General features: G+C 42.1%; 1 protein-coding gene across 2 annotated transcripts in view; it reads right to left on the minus strand.

Moving 5' to 3' along the window:
* Window positions 1-4,843: 4,843 nt before the first annotated feature.
* SUSD1 (sushi domain containing 1) overlaps window positions 4,844-20,742 on the minus strand; it is a 130,567-nt gene continuing 114,668 nt past the window's right edge. For both annotated transcript variants that reach the window (XM_089913588.1, XM_022579035.3), the window contains exons 16-17: window positions 9,846-9,939; window positions 4,844-9,521 (exon numbers count right to left, since the gene is read on the minus strand). In XM_089913588.1, coding sequence (XP_089769714.1) covers window position 9,521; window positions 9,846-9,939 — 95 coding nt within the window. In that variant the 3' untranslated portion in view covers window positions 4,844-9,520. The remainder of the gene's footprint in view (window positions 9,522-9,845; window positions 9,940-20,742) is intronic.

Here is a 20,742-nt window from a genome sequence, read left to right on the forward strand (position 1 = left end):
TATACTCTCTGACCAGGACCAAGACACTGTCTTCCTTGTTCGGTGCAAGAGATGCGCTGCCCATCTGCTGCCCCTTCCTAGGTCTTGTGATAACGATTCCCCTTTCCTGGGCTCTGCCCCTCTTTGGCCAGAAAGCAGCATGGTGGAGAGCCTCATGGTTGTCCCTGACCATCCCAGCACAACAAAGCATCAGTGTCTGCACCATCTGGTGTTCATCCCTGTGAGATCTCAATTCACAGTGATCATCCCAAGACAACCCAAGTTCCCTCTGGTTCTTGGAGCTGAGCCCTCTTTCAGGTTCTAAGGTTCACTCTTCACTGGAAGGCCCCTTGGACAGAAGGAATCATAACTTGTGGCAAGAACCGTACGTGCTTTACCCTCAGTCTCAGCCATTCTCGGCTGCACACAGCTACTGCCAAGTCCTTGGTTATGGAGGGTCTTGGGACTGGGAAGGACCTTTGTGCTCTCCAGCGCTGGTCCCTGGAACTCTCACCACCCTCTGGAAGCCTTGAACCTGGTCAATATTGCCTTACCCTGCCCAGCCCAGCCCACCAAGACTCAGGATGGCCCTTTATAGGGACTATAGGACAACTCACCCTACAGGCCATACACTAGGCTCACTAGAGTTCGGCAGAAATAGACTTTTGCAGGCCAAGTTCACAAATCCTGAATCCTGCTAACCCAAAGGCTAGGAGATGGGACACATGCCCATGGACCCAGGGAAATGGTGTTCCTCCCCTTCCCCAAATCTCTGTGCCTCACTCAAGGGAACGCATTTAGTCCAAGGGGAGACGGCAGTCTTCCAGACCCGGTTACCTTCCTGAAACCTCTGGCCATTGGTCACTTCCACCCCTGGCAGCCTTGGCACCTCTCCACAGAGAAAATAGAAGTATTCCTAGGCTTTTGCTATAAAGTTAAGTAGCCCTGTCAGAAGAACCTAGGAAAAATTGTGGTAGAATTTAAAGTCCATAATTGATTTTTTCTTTAGTAACTTACCGTAGGCAAAATTCTATGAGATGACCCTCATAACCTCTGCCACTTGGTGTCCACATCCTGTATAATTTTTTCCCCTTGAGTGTGACTTAGTTCTAACCAACAGAATATGGAAAAAGTGAAGGGCTTTTGCAGATGTAAGTAAGGTTCCAAATTAGTTTATTTTTGGTTAGTTAAAGGTAGATTATCCTGGGTGGGCCTGACTTAGTCAGATGAAAGCCCTTTAAGAGAGGAACTGGGGGCTTCCCTGGTGGTGCAGTGGTTGAGAGTCTGCCTGCCAATGCAGGGGACACGGGTTCGTGCCCCGGTCCGGGAAGATCCCACATGCCGCGGAGCGGCTGGGCCCGTGAGCCATGGCCACTAAGCCTGCGCGTCCGGAGTCTGTGCTCTGCAACGGGAGAGGCCACAGAGGTGAGAGGCCCGCGTACGGCAAAAAAAATTTAAAAAAAGAGGAACTGGGCCCTCCCTGTATTCAGAGATTGTCCTTGCTGACTTGATGAGTTGGGCCGTCTGTGTAGGAAGCCCACCTGGCAAACAACTACAAATGGCCCTCTAGGAGCTATGACTGGCATCTAGGACCTGAGGACAGCTTCCAGCTGACAGCCAGCAAAAAGTTGGGACCTTCAGCCATACGACCACAAGGGAAATGGATTCTGTCAACAATATGAATAAGCATGGAAGGGGAATCTTCCCCAGTCGAGCTTCTTGATGAAGATGCAACCTAGCCAACACCTTTCTTGCAGACTTGTGATACCCTGAGCAGAGAAACCAACTAAACCAAACCTGGATTCCTGACCCATAAAAACTGGAGGATAATAAATGTGTACTAGTTTAAGCCATTACGTTTGTGGTAAGTTGTTACACAGCAATAAAAAAATAAAAAAGCATATATAGCCTTTGCTATAATTCTCTCTCAAATATTTCATCTTCTAGTTTCTAGTTGTCCCCCAAAATCACATTACCAAAGATTCACAAAAAAATTGTAAGAAATCTGAATCAGCACTGTGAAACAAGGAAGAATACATTCAACATTCAGAAACTTTGGGAAATTTTCAGAAGTTTTTCAAAAATATAAAGTTTAAGTTAACAGCTGGCAACAGAATTTTTAAGGAGGAAACTACTCTTGTTTAAAAAATTACTTTGGTAAATTACTTCGGTTAAAAAAAAGAAAGACATAGATGAGTTGTTCTGCATTTCAGGAATTTAGGGGATTTGATAAAGAATGAAGATGGGAAGGGGTGGGAAAGGAAGGAAACTTCGAAGAACAAAGATAACTAACATCCACTTTTAATTATTTGCATATCTAAAATATAACACTCTCTCGTTATAGGCAGAAAAATAGCCACCAAAAATGTCCACGTATTAATCCCAGAGCCTGTGGATAAGTTATCTTCCATGGTAAAAGGAACTTTGTAGATGTGATAGTTAAGGATCTTGAGATGGGAGATTATCCTGGATTCTCCAGGGAGGCCCACTGTAATCTCCTATAAATGAAGCGGGGGCAGGGGTGGACAGGAGAGTCAGAGTCAGAGAGAGATTCAAAGATGCCACACTGTTGGCTTTGAAGATGGAGGAAAGGCCACAGTCAAGGAATATAGGCAGCCTCTAAAAGCTAGAAACGGCAAACAAATGGATTCTCCCTCGAGCTTCCAGAAGGAACACAGCTCAGCCAACACTTTGACTTTAGCCCAGTGAGACTCACGGCAGACTTCCGACTTCCAGAACTGTGAAATGATAAATTTGTGTGGTTGAAAGCTACCAAGTGTGTGGTAACTTGTTACAGTATCAGTAGGAAACAAATACACTCTCCATTCACGTTATCTAAATGCCCCAAGTCCTTAGTGAAACTTTGGGTGGAAATCATGAAAAGGAGCTGAGTTCCACAGGTGAGTCGATGCAGGCGGGAACAGGGACCCCATGTAGGAGGGTGAGATGATCCATCTGCTAAATTAATTCATAGGAAGCAGAAAGTAGGCCCTAGAGTTGATCATGGGACTATAATACATCCCCCTTTACCCCCTCATGGAATTTTCAGAAATCTTAAAAGACAGCACTGGATGCCCCACCAATTTTGTGATGGAAAATTAAACCAAACTTATCCAAATCTAAGTGTCTTGGGTTTAGAAGGAAACTAAGCAGTACCCATAATATTTTTATTTGACACATGTGTAATAGGATATTAAATGGAACACTTTCTTTTCCTTATGAAATTTTATTTTTATGTTTTTGAATAGTAATATAATTACATGTTTAAAAACAAAACAAAATGAGAAGATAAACACTTAAAAGGCTCACTCTCACCCTGTCCACCTCCACCCCATTCTTCCTTGCTCCATTTGTAACCAGTTACATCAACTCATTGCTATCATTCCTGTGTTTCTTTATTTAAAATTGAATAAATATTCTCATTCCCTCTCTTTCTTACATAAAAGATAGCGTATGATATACACTATTCTCCATCTTGTTTTCCTCATTAAAACAATACAGCTTGAAGATCTCCCCATTTCAATGCATAGAGCCCTTCCTCATTCCTTTTTTACAACTCAGGGTACCATTGTGTACATAGAAGTATCATAGTTCATGTAACTATTTTCCTCCTGAGAGGCATTTGGGGTGTTTCTAAGCTTTTGTTATCATAAGCCACGTCATAATGAATAACCCTGTTCATGTGTCATTTGGAACATGTGCAGGTGAATCCATAGGATAGGTCCCAGAGGTGGATTGCTGGGTTAAAGACAAAGGCAATGTAAATATTGCCAGATTTCCTTCCATAAAGGTTGTACCGTTCTGTACTCTCACTAACAACATTTGAGTTCCTATTTCCCCACAGCCTCAAAAGAGACTGTGTTGTTAAATCTCTGGCTTTCTCATTGACGGGTGAGAAATGATGCCTCACTAACTTGCACTTTTCTTAAAAGTAAGGTTGAGCATATTTTCTTATGTTTGGGAGCCATTTGCATTTCTTTTTCTGTGAACTGTATTTTCCTATCATTTGGCCTCAAATTGGACCCTTTTTGTTTCAACTAAAGCTCCAAAAAATTGAAAATAATAGGTTGCAAACACTCCCATATTCTAAAATAAGGATTTCCGAATGGTCTTGTGATCCTTAGCCCAATACCCAAGATATAAAGGGGTTTAAAATTGAAAAGGCCAAAAGAAAGTCGTTCTTTAGGGAAAGCTGTTGGCATTCTCTGAATTTTCTATCCCCCACCATGACGGTAGGAGGTAAGGGGACCTTCCTCAGTGCACATCAGGAAAGAGGAGCTTCAAGGGGACGTCCACTCAGAGACTCTGTGTCCCCTAAAACTTCAGAGGACACAGAGGCCTGGTACCTGACTCCAAGGATAAGAAACCCAGGGGTCAAGAGGCTGAGGCTGTCAGGCCAGCATCAGGACAAAAAAGTGGGAACCACATTGGAATGTAGTAGAAGCTACACTTCCACTGATGGAGGCCAAAGGGTCTAATGGGTAAGACAACTAAAGTCTGTGGCTGGAGTGATCTGTGATGGTGGGGCAATCCCTCATTTGCATGGCAAGGGTCTGTGAGTTTCCGTGAGTCAAGTAGATACCCAGGAAAGTAACTGAGCTAGAGGAGCCATCTTGATGTGACTTTTCCCAAAAAAGGCAGATTGCCAGGGCCAGAGAACTCTAACAATGCCAGCAGTAAGGGGCTGTGGGATGCACTTTCAGGGGCAGGATCAGAGGTAGTGACATAAGAGTTCAGGATAACGAGATGTAAAATATCTAGACACACACACAACCAAAAATAAGAATGAATAACCTTGTAAGTTGAAAATCAGAACACGCTAGACAGGAACACACACAAACATTAAATGGAGACACATACTGTGTTCTGGGATAAGAGCACTCTTTATTTAATACATCCCCAAGAAAAATATGAAGATTTTGGGGGGAACTTGACCAAATAATTCTTTAGTTTACATATAATAAATATGTATACATGAATAAATATATAATAAAACCTGAGAATACTCTGAGAATTAACAGAAAAAGGGTGGTAACTTACTTTTAGTTGGTACTAAAAAAAAAACCCTATTTTAAACTTATAGCAGGTGGCACTGGCACAGAAATAAATCAGCAGAACAAAAGAGAAAGTTCAGAAATAGACTCTAGTATATGATTCAGTATACGAGTCAAATCACGAGGGGAAAAAAATAACAGTCAAGGAATATTCATAGAACAACTGGCTAAACCATTTAGCAAAAATAAAAAAAGACCCCTCCCGACCTCATTCCTTATACTAAAATGTTTCAGATGGATTAAAGATTTAAATGGTTTTTTAACTGCTGAATTATAGTTATTACCTTGAGATTGGAAAGTCCTTCTAAGCATGGTACCAAAGGCAAAATACATATGGAAAAAGACTGATACATTTGACTACACAAATTTAAAGTTTTTGTGCGGCAGTGCATGACACAAACAGGTCAAAAGGGAAATAATAAAGTAGAAAATTTGTTTACAACACGTGTGACAGCTAAAAGCGAAAATTACTATAATACAAAGAACTTTTTCAAATCAATATAAGACAAGCCAACTACTGAGAAAAAAGGCATATCACCACAACAGAATTACAAATGACCAGTCAACATGCAAATTAGTCAGAGAAATGCAAACTAAACATTGAAAGGTCATTTTTCACCTACCAGATTAATCAAGATTAAGAATATCAACGATGCCCAGGTATGTTGAGTCTTCCTGCTGGTGAGAGCATAAACTGGTATAAACTTTCTGAGATTCCTCTGACAATATGCAGTAAATCTACAATGTATATCGTTTTCATTCCAACAACTTCAAGTCTAGGAATTTAGCGTAAGTGATAACTGCATGCAGTTATACAGACATATATAAGAATAGTAAACATCTGGAAATACTCTAAATGCACAATACTCAACAGTGTATTAGTTAAATAAATTATGGTACCAACTTTTAATGCCATCATGATTGACATGAAAAATGTGTCCAATGCATGTTACAAACCACATGCCTAGTTTGACCCCATTTTGGTAACCTTGAGTTATCCCAAAAAAGTATGGATATGGATACACACACACGTCCAGAATGATTCATTCATTCTCTCTCTTTCTGAAACAATGGACGTACACTTTTTTAAACTGACCTGCCTCACTGCATCACCTGCCCACAAACGGACACAGAAAAATCCACACGCCCTTTCCTCTCCAAAATCAGGCACTTGAGTTTAACCAACGATGGCTGTGGGAGGCAAACGGTCCTTAAAACACCATTTGATTGACGTCTACTACCCACTGGTTTTCTCTCTGATGAAGGGAATGGAAAAATTAAAGGGTTAGGAAATCGGAATATGAGATTAGCCAAAAAAGGGAGCCTTGAGAATTCTTTACCTCCTTTAAAATCAATTTAAATATTAACTTTATTCCAATCCACTATGGAATTTCAAGGTAATGACTTTTGCTGTGGTCTTAATCTTAAGGGCCCAGCTGCAATTTTAGGTCTGGGGTCATGGATGGACTATTACCTATTTCCCCTAGTTAACCTCCATCTATTTTGGTTGCTTGTGGCTGGCTCCTTCTAGAAGTGATGGGAGAAGGTATATCACAGCGAAAAGATAAGTATAAAAAGACACAGGTGCTATAATAGTAAAAGCAATGCATATATATATATATATATAGTTCAGAAATACAAAGGCCTAGCTCTCCCAGGAACCCAAATGTCCTGTCAGGTCCCAGGAATGAGAACTGTACTTGCAGGCAGAATATCTGGCCCCACAATTGAAGTTACGTCTCTGCCTGAACCCATCTCTCCACTCTAAAATGGGAAAATGATAACTCCTAACCTTCCCACCACACAGAACTGCTATGAGGATGGAATGAAAGAACATGTATGAACAAAAACTATGGTGGAGATAAATAAAAACTATGGGCACCAAAAAAAAAAAAAAAATTCAGCCAGGGAACAATCTGCTCCATATCTGGGCAACCCTCTGTTTTGATTCCTAGTCTAGAAGGGAGCTCAAGACTGGATCTTGGCACTCACCTCTACACACTGTCCCCAAGACAGTTAATAAGGAAAAGATCCTTCTTCCATCACCATCTGAGGATCCAGCTTTATTTAGTGGCACTCATAACCCAACTCTGAATGCTACCTGATCAGTCCTTCAACAGAAGGACCCTGCATGCTTCTAGGAAGACCCACTATTGGTCTCCTGAGATGCTCTCCCCGCCTTAACCAGGAATCCACTTGGGAAAAAAAGGGACGGTATTGTGGTTAAGCTACCAGGCGAATTCAGAGAACTTAAGGCTGCCTTCATTTGCATGAGAAAATGATCAGAAAAGAACTGCAGGAAAATGGCGCATCCTTCTTGCAAATGCTCAGCACCTACTTCTGTTAAGTATTAACACTGAGCAACTCTGTGCTATCCTTTGGAACATTTAGAGGAAGGGACAAAACCTATGTTTTTGTTATTTCAGTATTCTTTCATGAACTGCTTTTACATTTCTGCACTGTACCCAGAAGTACATTTTACTTCATATTTAGTCAGTTTTCTTAACGAGAAACTTTTGACACCAAGCAAATAGGACTTCTTCCTTTCGATGACAATTATGCTAAGTTCCCATGTGAACAAAGGTAGCTTCTTTAGCAGTTAATTCTAGAACTTGAAATTAGGGGACTACAGAAACATATGGTTTTTACAGAGCTGGTAAAAAATAATAATAAGGGGGAGAAACTCAGATTCTCTCTTTGGTTAGAGGAGGCTTGGAGGAAAATCCTTACTCATCAGAGACCCTACCTAATACTAACCAAATAATTTGTAAAGATTCCAAATTTAATTCAAGAGCTGTGAAAACTGTATGAGTTTGAATTGTTGCACATAAAAAACAAAAGTCGGAAGCTATTTGTATTAGTCTATTGAGAGTTCTACTCTACAGTTCACCTGAATGAGAGCAGGAAGTGTTCTACATGTTGATCCTAAGTTGTAGTCTGAGACGACACCTCAGAGGACAAAGGACAATTATTCCTAATACTGCCCAGTACTGGCTGGGGCCAGGGCTGACAGCTGGCCTTGAAAACTCAAGCATCAGGGTATCACTTCCCTCTCTCTGACTCTTCCCAGTTGAGAGGATATGCTTTGGGTCAGATCCCCCTGGGGAAGCAGCTTCATAGAGAGTTGCCACCTTTTCCTATCATTGCTCATGTCTCCTCATCTGCCTACAAGCCCAGGCTGCTCAGATGTGTCCCTCACTGGTGCCCAGTGAGCCGGTGGAGAACACACCAGCCCACCATGTGGGAAAGACTGCCCCTTTTCCTCAGGACTGTGGTGTCGCCCAATACTAGGACCACGTTCATATATGCTTCACCCCGAGTTGGGCAATATCACTGTCCCCCCCACCCCTCCCCATGCTTTCTAGTCTCTAGGCCTGGAGAAGGAGGGAGAAGGCATAGGAGGATACCACCATCACTTAGAGAAGCCACAAGCCTCCATCCTTCTTCTCCCTTCGTTCCTTGCTGAGCCTTGGAGTTACATTGTTGGTTAGGGAGGAAAGTTCAAGAACACTGATTCGGGCTTTAAAAGTCAAATCGAATCCACTCCATCTGTAAATTCAGCATATTGACAGTAGTTCCGGGACATGGTTCATGATAAAGTAACACTCATAGCTACTGACGTTGTAGATAAAAGGGACGATCGTGTCACCCGCATTGTTCCCCTCCCCTATAAACACAGGACTCGGGCCGTGGGCTTCATAATGTTGCAACCCATTGTTACCACCCCACCCCCAAGTCTAAAAGGAGGCACGGAGCATTTTTAGGAAATGTTCAGTGAAAAAAATTTTGCCAAGGCTGTTCTAAACATTCATGTGGAAGAGAACTGTCTAACTTAACAGAATATTTTTACTGGAATGAAGGCTTATGGCTTTTGAATACATATAAGACAAAAGGAACTGTATCAAAGCAACACTGCCTAACAGATTTTGCAGGGAACTTACTGGAGTGGCCAGGCTAGCATACTTTCTCATTAGTGTGTCAACCAATTGTCGGAAAAGTGCTTCTAAAGTGTTTACCGTATTTGTCTATGTCAATGATCTCTAGCCTTTGCAATGACCTCCTTCATAAAGTCAAATTCTAGCCCACACTTCAGTCTATCTCATTACTTATTGTAAAAGAATGGATTCTGAATTAATGACAGAGATGCTATAAAGGAAGAGGTAGACAGTCTCTTGCATTCAGTGCCTAGAGGAGCTGACTCTCAGGCATCACTCAGGGGAGAACACAGGCCTGTAGCCTGTGGTCAATATTACATTGTACGTCAAGGTTCTCAAGTTCAGAGACACAGAACTGGTCGTGTAGCAGGGAAGACATCAACAATTCCCGAGTGTCCTCCTTTTGGGGGATTCCAAAGAGATAGTCACCGTCTTGAATCCAGGAATGGGATTGCAGGCCCACGCACACACAAGGCCTCTGTGCAGACACCTGAGAAGCTGTCAGAACATCTGCCCCAGCAGCAGCGCATCCTCTTCACGCAGCATTGGCAATCTAGACATGGCGGAGGAAAAGAGAGTTCACTGACACTTAGGTTCTCCTGCGGTGCACCCCTGTGTGCATGGGGAGCGGTACAGGAGATGAGCCACCACTCTGTGAGTGGTCAGGGCACCATCACTGACCCTGCTCTCTTCCTGGGACTGGAGGGCATGCCCCTCCCTCCTGAGGTGCAGAGTTACCCGTGCCTTTCACCTGCTGAGCCTGGGACAACCTCCCGCACTCCCCCTCTGACCCTCCTCGATCCCAGCTGTTCTTCCTGACTCCAGCCCCACCCTCCCTCCATTCCACTCATTCCTCAAAAGTGACAGTCGCACATACCACACTGCTGAGAAGGAGAGGAATGCGAGGACAATCACAACAGCCAGGGAGCCTAGCCCGACGCCTACCATCTGCAGCAGCGTGAGCGATGAATCTGCGGGACAAAACCACACGCTGAACCCACAGAGCACAGAATCATGGCCCTCCACAGAGGTGCACACCCACCTGACCTCGCTCTCTTTTAACCAGAGGTTGGCCCCATTTAACAAACCATCCCAAGAATGCCCAGAGTTCCTCTGTGCCCCCTCAGTTGGCCCTGAGACCAGGGCATCAGGAAAAACCATTCCACGACATTTTTGAAAAGGAAGCGTAAAACTGGGCCACATTCAAGTTACAAGGGATAAAAGTTGATTTGTTGGGCACACACGTACAGCATCCTGTGTTGTGTGTGCTGGTCTTCTCTCAAGTCAATTACACTTGATCGATTTTTACCGGCAGTTTTCCTTTGCGTCGAGGAAGATGTCATTCTGACGTCATTTGGACTTTCGCTCCAAAAATGGTAGCTCCAGTGATCAAATATAGCAAACAGGGACTTCCCTGGTGCTCCAGTGGTAAAGAATCTGCCACTGGGGGACGCGGGTTTGATCCCTGGTTGGGGAACTAAGACCCCACATGCTGCGGGGCAACTAAGTCCGCGCGCCACAACTACTAAGGTTGCTCGCCTCCACTAGAGCCTGCATGCCGCAAACTACAGAGCCCATGTGCTCTGGAGCCTGCGCGCCACAACTAGAGAAGAGAAAACCCGCTGCCACAAATAGAGAGAAGCCCGAGCACCACAATGAAGAGCCCGCATGCCACGATGAAAGATCCCTCACGCCTCAACAAAGATCCCGCGTGCTGCAACTAAGACCCGATGCAGCCAAAAAAATAAAATAAAAATATTAATAAAATAAATAAATCTTTAAAAGAAAAACAAACATAACAAACAAATCCTCTCTGTTGGGTAGCGTCATCTGTCATTTCCCCTACAGGAAGCAAGGGTAGTACCTCCCTGCTCAGTTCAGCAGGTTGCCGTGAAGATAAAATAAGAAAACTGATGTAAAAGCTCTTTGAAAGGCATTCATATGTTCTATTCAGAGGTGCATCGCATGTCAACTCCAGGGAGATCCCTGGCTGTTAACTGAAAAACGCGCACATTTGAGCTGTACATTTGGGCCAAGTGACTAAGTCAGGGCATCATGTTCTAAACTAAAGATCTCATTTTAACTTGCAAACACTTACTTAGCACTTACTATGTGCCAGATACTGTTCTAAAACCTCTCCTAACCACCCACTGGGTGCCACAATAATAGCACCAGGTATTATTACACTGGGTACTATTATTATTCGCATTTTATAGATGATGAATCCAGACATGGAGTGGTTAAGAAACTTGCCCAAGGTCACCCAGCTAGTAAATGACAGAGCCAGGATGCAAACCCAAGCTGCCTGGCTTCAGAGTCTGCTTTTGACCACAGCACCATGCTTTCCCAGTGCAGATCTGAGCCCAGCTTTCTCTGCAGCAGCGTGGGTCATGTTCTCCCCCAGCAGTCAGGGGTGCTGGCCCAGATCTTTCCTCCACAGGCTGACGATTACAGGGCCTCGGGCTGTGGTTGCTCAAATTCCTCTTTGGAAGAACAAAAATCTGTACAATGGTGCCACCAGACATTGAGAAGATCTTGGGGGGCTGACTTTGCATGTATAGAATTAAAAATAAAAATACCACCAAGTCATGCAATAAGTTTAAGGGAGTGCAATCAATTCCAAAATTTTCCAGATGATTTGTTGCAGTTGTCATCGTTGGAATATCAAATTACAGTCATCCCTCAGTATCCATGGGGGACTGGTTCCAGGGCCCCCCTTGGATACCAAAATCCTCAGATGCTCGAGTCCCTGATATAAAAAGGTGTAGTATTTGCTTATAACCTACTGTATACTTTAAATCATCTCTAGATTATTTATAATACCTAATACAACATAAATGCTATGTATATAGCTGTAAATACAACATATTCAATAAATGCTAGGTAAATAGTTGCCAGTGTGCAGCAAATTCAAATTTTGCTTTTTGGAACTTTTTGGAATTATTTTTTCTGAATATTTTCAATCCACGGTTGGTTGAATCCATGAATGTGGAACCCGCGGATATGGAGGGCCAAATGTATTTCATTTGTCTGTACCCTCCTTTTACCAATGCACCAGGCATATGCTTAGTGCTCCCCCTGGGTAATCCAACACTGCCATTGAAGAGCTGAAAACAGCAAAAGCAAACATCTGTTACCGTAAGGGCAGAGGGGCTTAAGAGGAAAAATAGCCCCTGGACTTGAGACCCTCAAAATATAGATGACTTATTTCCCTGGCAGTAAATGTAGCACATTTGAGAACAGTTCAAGCTACTTAACTTTTTCATCATCAATTCTGTGCTGTCTAATACAGTAGCCGCTAGCCACAATGTGGCTATCTAAATCTAAATTAATTTAAATTAAATTAGATTTAAAATTCAGTTTCTCAGTCATACTATTTTAAGTGCATATTTCAAGTGCCCAGTAGCCACAAGTGGTGAGTGGCTACCATACTGGACAACACAGCTTTAAAATCTTTCCATCACTGCAGAGAGTTCTACTGACTGGCACTGCTCAGATCTCTACAACCAGGTTGAGAGCAATTTGATTCTACTGGAGACTCTACAGGAGAGCTGGCACCAGCAAAAGCAGCCATGGAACGTATCTCTTGCTAAAGAGCCTGGCAAATCATTACCTCAGAAAATGTTGTCAAGAGACTTTCTAGAGGGACTTCCCTGGTGGCTCAGTGGTTAAGAATCCGCCTGCCAATGCAAGGGACACGGGTTCGATCCCTGGTCCGGGAAGATCCCACATGCCACGAAGCAACTAAGCCCGTGCGCCACAACTACTGAGCCTGCCCTCTAGAGCCCGTGAGCCACAACTACTGAGCTTGTGTGCAACAACTACTGAAGCCCGCGTGCCTAGAGCCCGTGCTCCGCAACAAGAGAAGCCACCGCAGTGAGAAGCCTGCGTGCTGCAACAAAGAGTAGCCCCCACTCGCCACAACTACAGAAAGCCCGTGTGTAGCAACGAAGACCCAACGCAACCAAAAATAAATAAAATTGATTCTTTAAAAAAAAAACAGAGAGACTTTCTAGAAAAACATGGCATGTATTGTTTGGCTACTTTTGGTATTCAGAAGAAAAAAGCCTTGACATTTTTAAGAAGCCATATTATAAAACGGGAGGAGAAGTTCTGGTTAAATTAGAAATTAATAAAGAAAAAAAATTAAAGGAGTGACTTGAATTACTAGATATTAAAACAGCACAGTATCAGCATAGGAATGAATACACTGGAACAAAATAGAAAGCCCAGAAACAACCCCAAGTATATAAAAGAATTTCAAAGCTTGAATCCTGGAGTCAGGTTGGCCAAGTCTATATCTGTACACCACCACTCCCCACTTGTGTGACTTTGGGCAAGTTATTCAGCCATTCTGCACCTCACTTTCCCCACAGAGGGATGATTTAATAACATGGGAATCATAACCATAATACCCACCTTATGAGGTTATTGTGATAAATAAATGCTATGACATGTTAGAACTGTGCCTGGTACACAGTAATTGGCAAATCTTAGCTATTATTAATTATTATTGTTGTTTTTTTGTTACTATTTCAAATCATTGGGGAAATGATACATTATTCATAACTAGCATTGAGAAAATAAGCTAACCATTTAGAATAAAGTAATTTTGATCACTAGAGTTTATGCTCTATACCAACACAAAATCTAGATGGATTAAAGACTTAAACTGAAATTTTAAAGAATTGGAACAAAATGTAAGTGAATACTTATCTAACATTAAAGCAGGTAAGAATTTTCTAAGCATATTTATTAATGCAGGAACCTTAAAATAAGAGAATGAGAGATTTGACCACATTAAAAAGCATACACTTCTGTATACCAAAAACGACTTTAAGTAAGCTTAAAGGGAAAATGGAAAACTGGGTAAAATAATGAGAATAATTAATAAGCAAGGAGTTAATGTATAGAGTGTTACAAATTAATAAGGAAAAAGGCAAGTACCTCAATAGCAAGATAAACAAATTCTATCAAAAGGTAAATCATGTATAAAACATGATTACAGATGATTGATAAACCTTTGATCAACGTTCTCTCTTACAAGTAAAAATGCAAATTAAAACACTGAAGCCATTTTTGTGTACTAAATTCCCTAGGGTTTTTTTGTTTTTGTTTTTAAGAGAAACTACAGTATTGGAGATGGTGGAAAGAATCTGGTGCTTTCCTCCACTGTTCGTTTCATGCAGTCTACCCAGTATTCCTCCCAATGTTGATCATCTACATCATCTCTATATTTTGTCCTGTACAGTTTCATCCTCTACAGATTATTTTTTCCTCTATAGATTTTGAGTCATGGATTCATGATGATGGTAAGCTGAAGATGACTGTGGACACTGACCCATGTTCTGTACCTGCCTGGATTTGACATCAACTCATTAATAAGCAACATTTGCGTAGTCATCCTGTCATTTCTAAGCTCACACCCAGCCCTCATTTCCCCACACTGTCCACCGGGCATTGTTAAGTATTGGCTGAAGTCAAAATCCATTGTGCTTGCCACAGTTCCCTGACCATTTAGTGACTCTGTGCCAGAAGAAAGAAGAGCAGTTTCATCCAATCTGCTCATAGCTCCCATACTGACTGCTGGGAACTACGGCTTCTTCTCCCAGGTGGACACAGAGCCATCTCTTAAAGACCGTGCCTGGCCTTGACTTCAAGTTATCATCATGCACACTTTGCAAAATCTACCTCCCTTTCACAAAGTTCCATGCCCTTTGCTCATCCTCTGTCTTCCCACTTTTCACTTCTTTGTCAAGATTCCTCAAAGATCACTTGCAGTGGTTTATCCATCTCATTTGCAAATTGTATGAGCCTGCTAGAATTTAGTGCTTCATCCATGGCAGAAGACTTTAATGTATGGAGAGCAGTTAGCTCTTCTCTAGTTTTCAAATATCAAAGAGGACATCTTTCACCCTTAGCAGGAAGCCCAACTATTCCTTACTCTCGAGGTATGTACTGGGAAATCATCTTTATTCATTCTGTATAACATGACTTGGGTTGTAGCTCCAGGCACAATTCTTGCTGGTAGAACAGTTCCTGGTTATATGTCTTTTTTTCTACATTATATATGTACTCTGTGAACATGAGTCAATCCAATCATGGTATAACCACATGCTTCTTTAGGGGCTTCCCACATTAATTCCTTACTGAGAAAATGTATAACTGGCCAATGTGAATTACATTTTTCAGAGTTTTGCCATCCTCTGGTTACCTTCCCTTCCATGGTCACATGCCATGAAACCATACTTATTTTTCTTCTCAATCACTTGTAGAATATCCTTTTAGAAACCCAAGTGAGTGAGCCATGTGTTATATCCCAGATTCTCAGTGATTCATCTTTTTTTTTTTTAACATCTTTATTGGGGTATAATTGCTTTACAATGGTGTGTTAATTTCTGCTTTATTAGAAAGTGAATCAGTTATACATATACATATGTTCCCATATCTCTTCCCTCTTGCGTCTCCCTCCCTCCCACCCTCCCTATCCCACCCCAGTGATTCATTCTTAAAGCGAGTAAATCCATGAGGCTTAAACTCCACCAGTCTCTGTAGGGTGGCTCCCGGAAGAGGTATAGTGCTCAGGAAGAGTGATAGGGATTCCCTGGGCTTATCTTGAACCTTTTCACTAATGGAAATATCACAGGTGTTGAAGAGCCAGTTAGAAAGGCCCTATTCCTACTCTCAGACTTCGTGACAGCTTGAGGACTTCCTATGGCTGTGGACATTTTTTCATGAATTTACACCAGCAGGGTCAATTCCTGAAAGCAACAATTCTGTTCTCCAAAAGGCACAAATAATTAGCACTGTGACTTCTCTTTAGTGTGTTAAATTTCTCTCTGCTATTCTAGGGTTCCCTTGCTTGAATCCCCTGTGGAGTAGGAGATGGCAAAGGAGATCAAAGTAGAAAACGAATTTAGAGATAAGTAAAGCCTGATGAGTCAACAACATTATTGAATTCATTCTCTATTGCAGCTTAAAAAATTACCATAAACTTAGTAGTAGCAGCCATTTATTAGCTCATAGTTCCATGGGTCAGAAGTTCAGGCACACTGTGACTGGGTCCTCAGCTCAGGGTCTTACAAGGCTGAAATAAAGATGTTGAGAGGGCTGCATTTCCCTCTGGAGGCTGTGGGGAAGAATCTGCTTCCAAGCTCATGCAGGTTGTGGGCTAAATTCAGTTCCTTGCAGTTGTAGGACTGAGGTCCTCATATTCTTACTGGCTGTCAGCCAGAGGCCGCTCAGCTCCTACAGGCTGCCCGCATCCCTGCCACGTGGTCCCCTCCATCTTCAAAGCCAGCAGGAGAAACCCTTATGTCAAATCCATCTCTCCCTTGGAATCTCCAACTTCCCCTGTCTTTGACTTCTAGACACAGATTTAAAGGGCTAATGTGATTAGGTCAGGTCCATCCAGATAATCTCCCTATTTGGGACTTTAATTACATCTTCAAATCCTTTCACAGCAACAACTAGAATGGCCTTTGAATGAATAACTGAGAGAAAGTGGGTGTACCCCAAGGACCAGGAATTTGTGAGGCCATATTAGAATTCTTCCTACCACTATTATGAAGGTTTAAAATGAGTGTGACTTCCTAACATCATATACAAAAATAAACTCAAAATGGATTAAAGACCTAAATGTAAGGCCAGACACTATAAAACTCTTAGAGGAAAACACAGGAAGAACACTCTTTGACATAAATCACAGCAAGATCCTTTTTGACCCACTTCCTAGAGAAATGGAAATAAAAATAAACAAATGGGACCTAATGAAACTTAAAGGCTTTTGCACAGCAAAGGAAACCATAAACAAGACGAAAAGACAACCCTCTGAATGGCAGAAAATATTTGCAAACGAAGCAACTGACAAAGGATTAATCTCCAAAATATACAAGCAGCTCATGCAGTTCAATATCAAAAAAACAAACAACCCAATCCAAAAATGGGCAGAAGATCTAAATAGACATTTCTCCAAAGAAGATATACAGATTGCCAACAAACACATGAAAGGATGCTCAACATCACTAATCATTAGAGAAATGCAAATCAAAACTACAATGAGGTATCACCTCACACCAGTCAGAATGGCCATCATCAAAAAATCTACAAACAAGGCTTCCTGGTGGCACAGTGGTTGAGAGTCCGCCTGCTGATGCAGGGGACACAGGTTCGTGCCCCAGTCCGGGAAGATCCCACATGCCGCAGAGCAGCTAGGTCCGTGAGCCATGGCCACTGAGCCTGCGCGTCTAGAGCCTGTGCTCCAAAACGGGAGAGGCCACAACAGTGAGAGGCCTGCATACCGCTAAAAAAAAAAAAAAATCTACAAATAATAAATGCTGGAGAGGGTGTGGAGAAAAGGGAACCCTCTTGCACTGTCGGTGGGAATGTAAATTGATACAGCCACTATGGAGAACAGTATGGAGGTTCCTTAAAAAACTACAAATAGAACTACCATATGACCCAGCAATCCCACTACTGGGCATATACCTTGAGAAAACCATAATTCAAAAAGAGTCATGTACCACAATGTTCATTACAGGTCTGTTCACAATAGCCAGGACATGGAAGCAACCTAAGTGTCCATCGACAGATGAATGGATAAAGAAGATGTGGCACATATATACAATGGAATATTACTCAGCCATAAAAAGAAACGAAATTGAGTTATTTGTAGTGAGGTGGATGGACCTAGAGTCTGTCATACAGAGTGAAGTAAGTCAGAAAGAGAAAAACAAATACCGTATGCTAACACATATATATGGAATCTAAAAAAAAAAAAAAGGTTCTGAAGAACCTAGGTGCAGGACAGGAATAAAGATGCAGACATAGAGAATGGACTTGAGGACACGGGGAGGGGGAAGGGTAAGCTGGGATGAAGTGAGAGAGTAGCATTGACATATATACACTACCAAGTATAAAATAGATAGCTAGTGGGAAGCAGCGGCATTGCACAGGGAGATCAGCTCAGTGCTTTGTGACCACCTAGAGGGTTGGGATAGGGAGGGTGGGAGGGAGACACAAGAGGGAGGGGATATAGGGATATATGTACACATATAGCTGATTCACTTTGTTATATAGCAGAAACTAACACAACAGTGTAAAGCAATTATACTCCAGTAAAGATGTTAAAAAAGAATAAAATAAAATGAGTGTGAGTGTATATGTGTATACATGCATGCACATAGCATATGCATAGATAATGTACACACTAAGCTTATACCTTGATGTTAATCTTCTCTGGCTTATTTGATAAGTATTGCACCCACTATGCTTCTTTTCTCACCAGACTGTACTGTTGGTTCCCCAGTAATCATTCAACTCAATTCAATAAATTCTGACTGAGCACCTACTGTGTGCCAGGCACTGCTCCAGCCTTCAAATGCTCTCTCTCAAGCGTATGAAATCTAGTAAGAAAAAACAAGTATACCAGTGACTCAGAAGTGTGGCAGAATGGCTAAAGAGAGGGAGGGAGAGAGATCCTGCCCTGTTGAGGAAATTTTAAAAAGTGTCAAGGAGGAGATGGCATTTGATTTTAATCTTGAAGAACAGGAGGGGTTGTAATAAACAGAAATTACAGGAAGGTTATAGGGCAATCCAGGTGGAAGTAAGTACATAATCGTATGAGCAAGACATTAAGGAGAGAAAGCAAGGGCCATATCCAGAGAAGAGCTGCCACATCGGTTTGAATGGAGAAGAATGAGAGATGCAATCAGAAGGGTACATTGGTGTCCAACTGAGGCCTTGGAAAGAAGAAAAAGAAATACTGGAGAACTGTGGCGGGAACATGTCAGGGGGTAGTGTAGGCTCGAGTGAAGAGGGAAACCTGAACACTGTGATGGGAGATGAGAAAGAGGCTTGGCCAGCCATCCAAAGGCCTCTGCTCAGGGAGTGAACACAGAAATGACAATCAGAGAGGTCTGCCCAAGTGCAAAATGTGGGCTAAATGAGAAAGAGGAGTAGTCACTAATGACTCAGAGCTTTCATGCCCATGACTAACGGATGTTCCCTGGTTAGAGTTTATCATCATCTCACGTATATCAAATGACCTTGCTCAGTGACTCAAGAAAGCACAGAATCATAGTACTTTGTGGCTGGAAGGGATCGCAGAGATCTTGGAGGAAGGCAACAGAGAACCAGCCAAGTTAAATATAATTTCCAAGACACTCAGCTGGTTAGTAGCAGGACTCGGGCAAAGAAGCCCAGGCCTCTGCACTTCCCATCAAACCGACTGCTGGCTCCCTGAGAGTCATCACAAAGCTCTTTTAGGGGCAATGTGCAAAAGGTAAGTAGCATAATTCATCAGAGGGCAAAGGCAAGAATGGGGCTGTTGCTTGGCATGAGTGAAACTGAAACAATTTGAGGACTTATTTGGATTCTAGTTCTCTCCAAATTACTTTCTGAAATGGCAGGCTCCAAAATTTTGGCAAAAGGAGACTGCCAGGTGAGCACACAACCCATTCTGTATGTAGACGTATACCTGCTCGAGCTGCCTTCAAAATTTCAACATAACTGGGTTTTCTATTATCTCAGCTCTTTCCAGTAGCTTGAATTCAAAGGTTCAGACTCTCTTTCAACATGAGGGGAAAAAAGCGCTGCCAAAAGCCACTTAGATATTTCCAAAGCAAAATCCTTCCTGTTAACTTAATCACAGTAGAATGACTGTAGCCAGCTCTTTGGCCATTTCTTCTACCCAGTTTGAGTTTGTTAATCACACTGAACAGCTGCTGAAAGCAGTGGATTCTGGAAGCTATTGTATCTGTGCCTGTCCATGATGCTTGCACATCTCCATTCTTCTGGTAAAAGCACCTCTTTTCCTGTAGGAACTCCATCCCGCCCTTAAAGCTTCAGGGAATGGATTGGCAGAAAAATTTCCAGATGTCGGAATGCATGATTGTTTTTTTGTGGCCATTATTCAATTCTAAGAAAGGGGGCTTAGTCTATCTGCATGCAGAAATGTAAGAGCGCACATCTTTGTTAAGAGAGGCCCTCACTCATGGACATATATACACTACCAAATGTAAAACAGATAGCTAGTGGGAAGCAGCCGCATAGCACAGGGAGATCAGCTCGGTGCTCTGTGACCACCTAGAGGGGTGGGATAGGGAGGGTGGGAGGGAGACGCAAGAGGGCGGAGATATGGGGATATATGTATATGTATAGCTGATTCACTTTGTTATAAAGCAGAAACTAACACACCATTGTAAAGCAATTATACTCCAATAAAGATGTTAAAAATATATAGAGAGAAAATGCAAAAAAAAAAAAAAAAGAGGCCCTCACTTATGATGCTAAGTGAAATAAGTCAGACAGAGAAAGACAAATACAGAATGATCTCACTTATACATGGAATCTAAAAAAGCTGAATTCATAGAAATAGAGAATAGAACGGTGGTTGCCAGGGGCTGGGGGTGGGGGAAACGGGGAGATGATGGTCAAAGGGTACAAACTTCCAGGTGTAAGATAATTAAGTTCTGGGACATATTCTAATGTACAGCATGTTGACTGTAGTTAACAGTACTGTACTGCACACTTGAAAGATATTAGGAGAGTAGATCTTAAATATTCACACATACATATACACAAATTATATATATAAATATATACATATACCTATATACATAAATTACATATATATATGGTGATTATGTGAGGTAATGGAGGTATTAACTAACCTTACTGCGGTAATCATTTTGCAATAAGTACGTGAATCAAATCATCACATTGTACACCTTAAACTCACACAACATTATATGTAAATTATTTTCTCAAGAAAA

Source organism: Delphinapterus leucas, chromosome 6 (assembly GCF_059928025.1).
Source record: "Delphinapterus leucas isolate spDelLeu-1000000601 "Yukka" chromosome 6, BTC_Dleu_Yukka2, whole genome shotgun sequence".
In the NCBI taxonomy this organism is placed as follows: domain Eukaryota; kingdom Metazoa; phylum Chordata; class Mammalia; order Artiodactyla; family Monodontidae; genus Delphinapterus; species Delphinapterus leucas.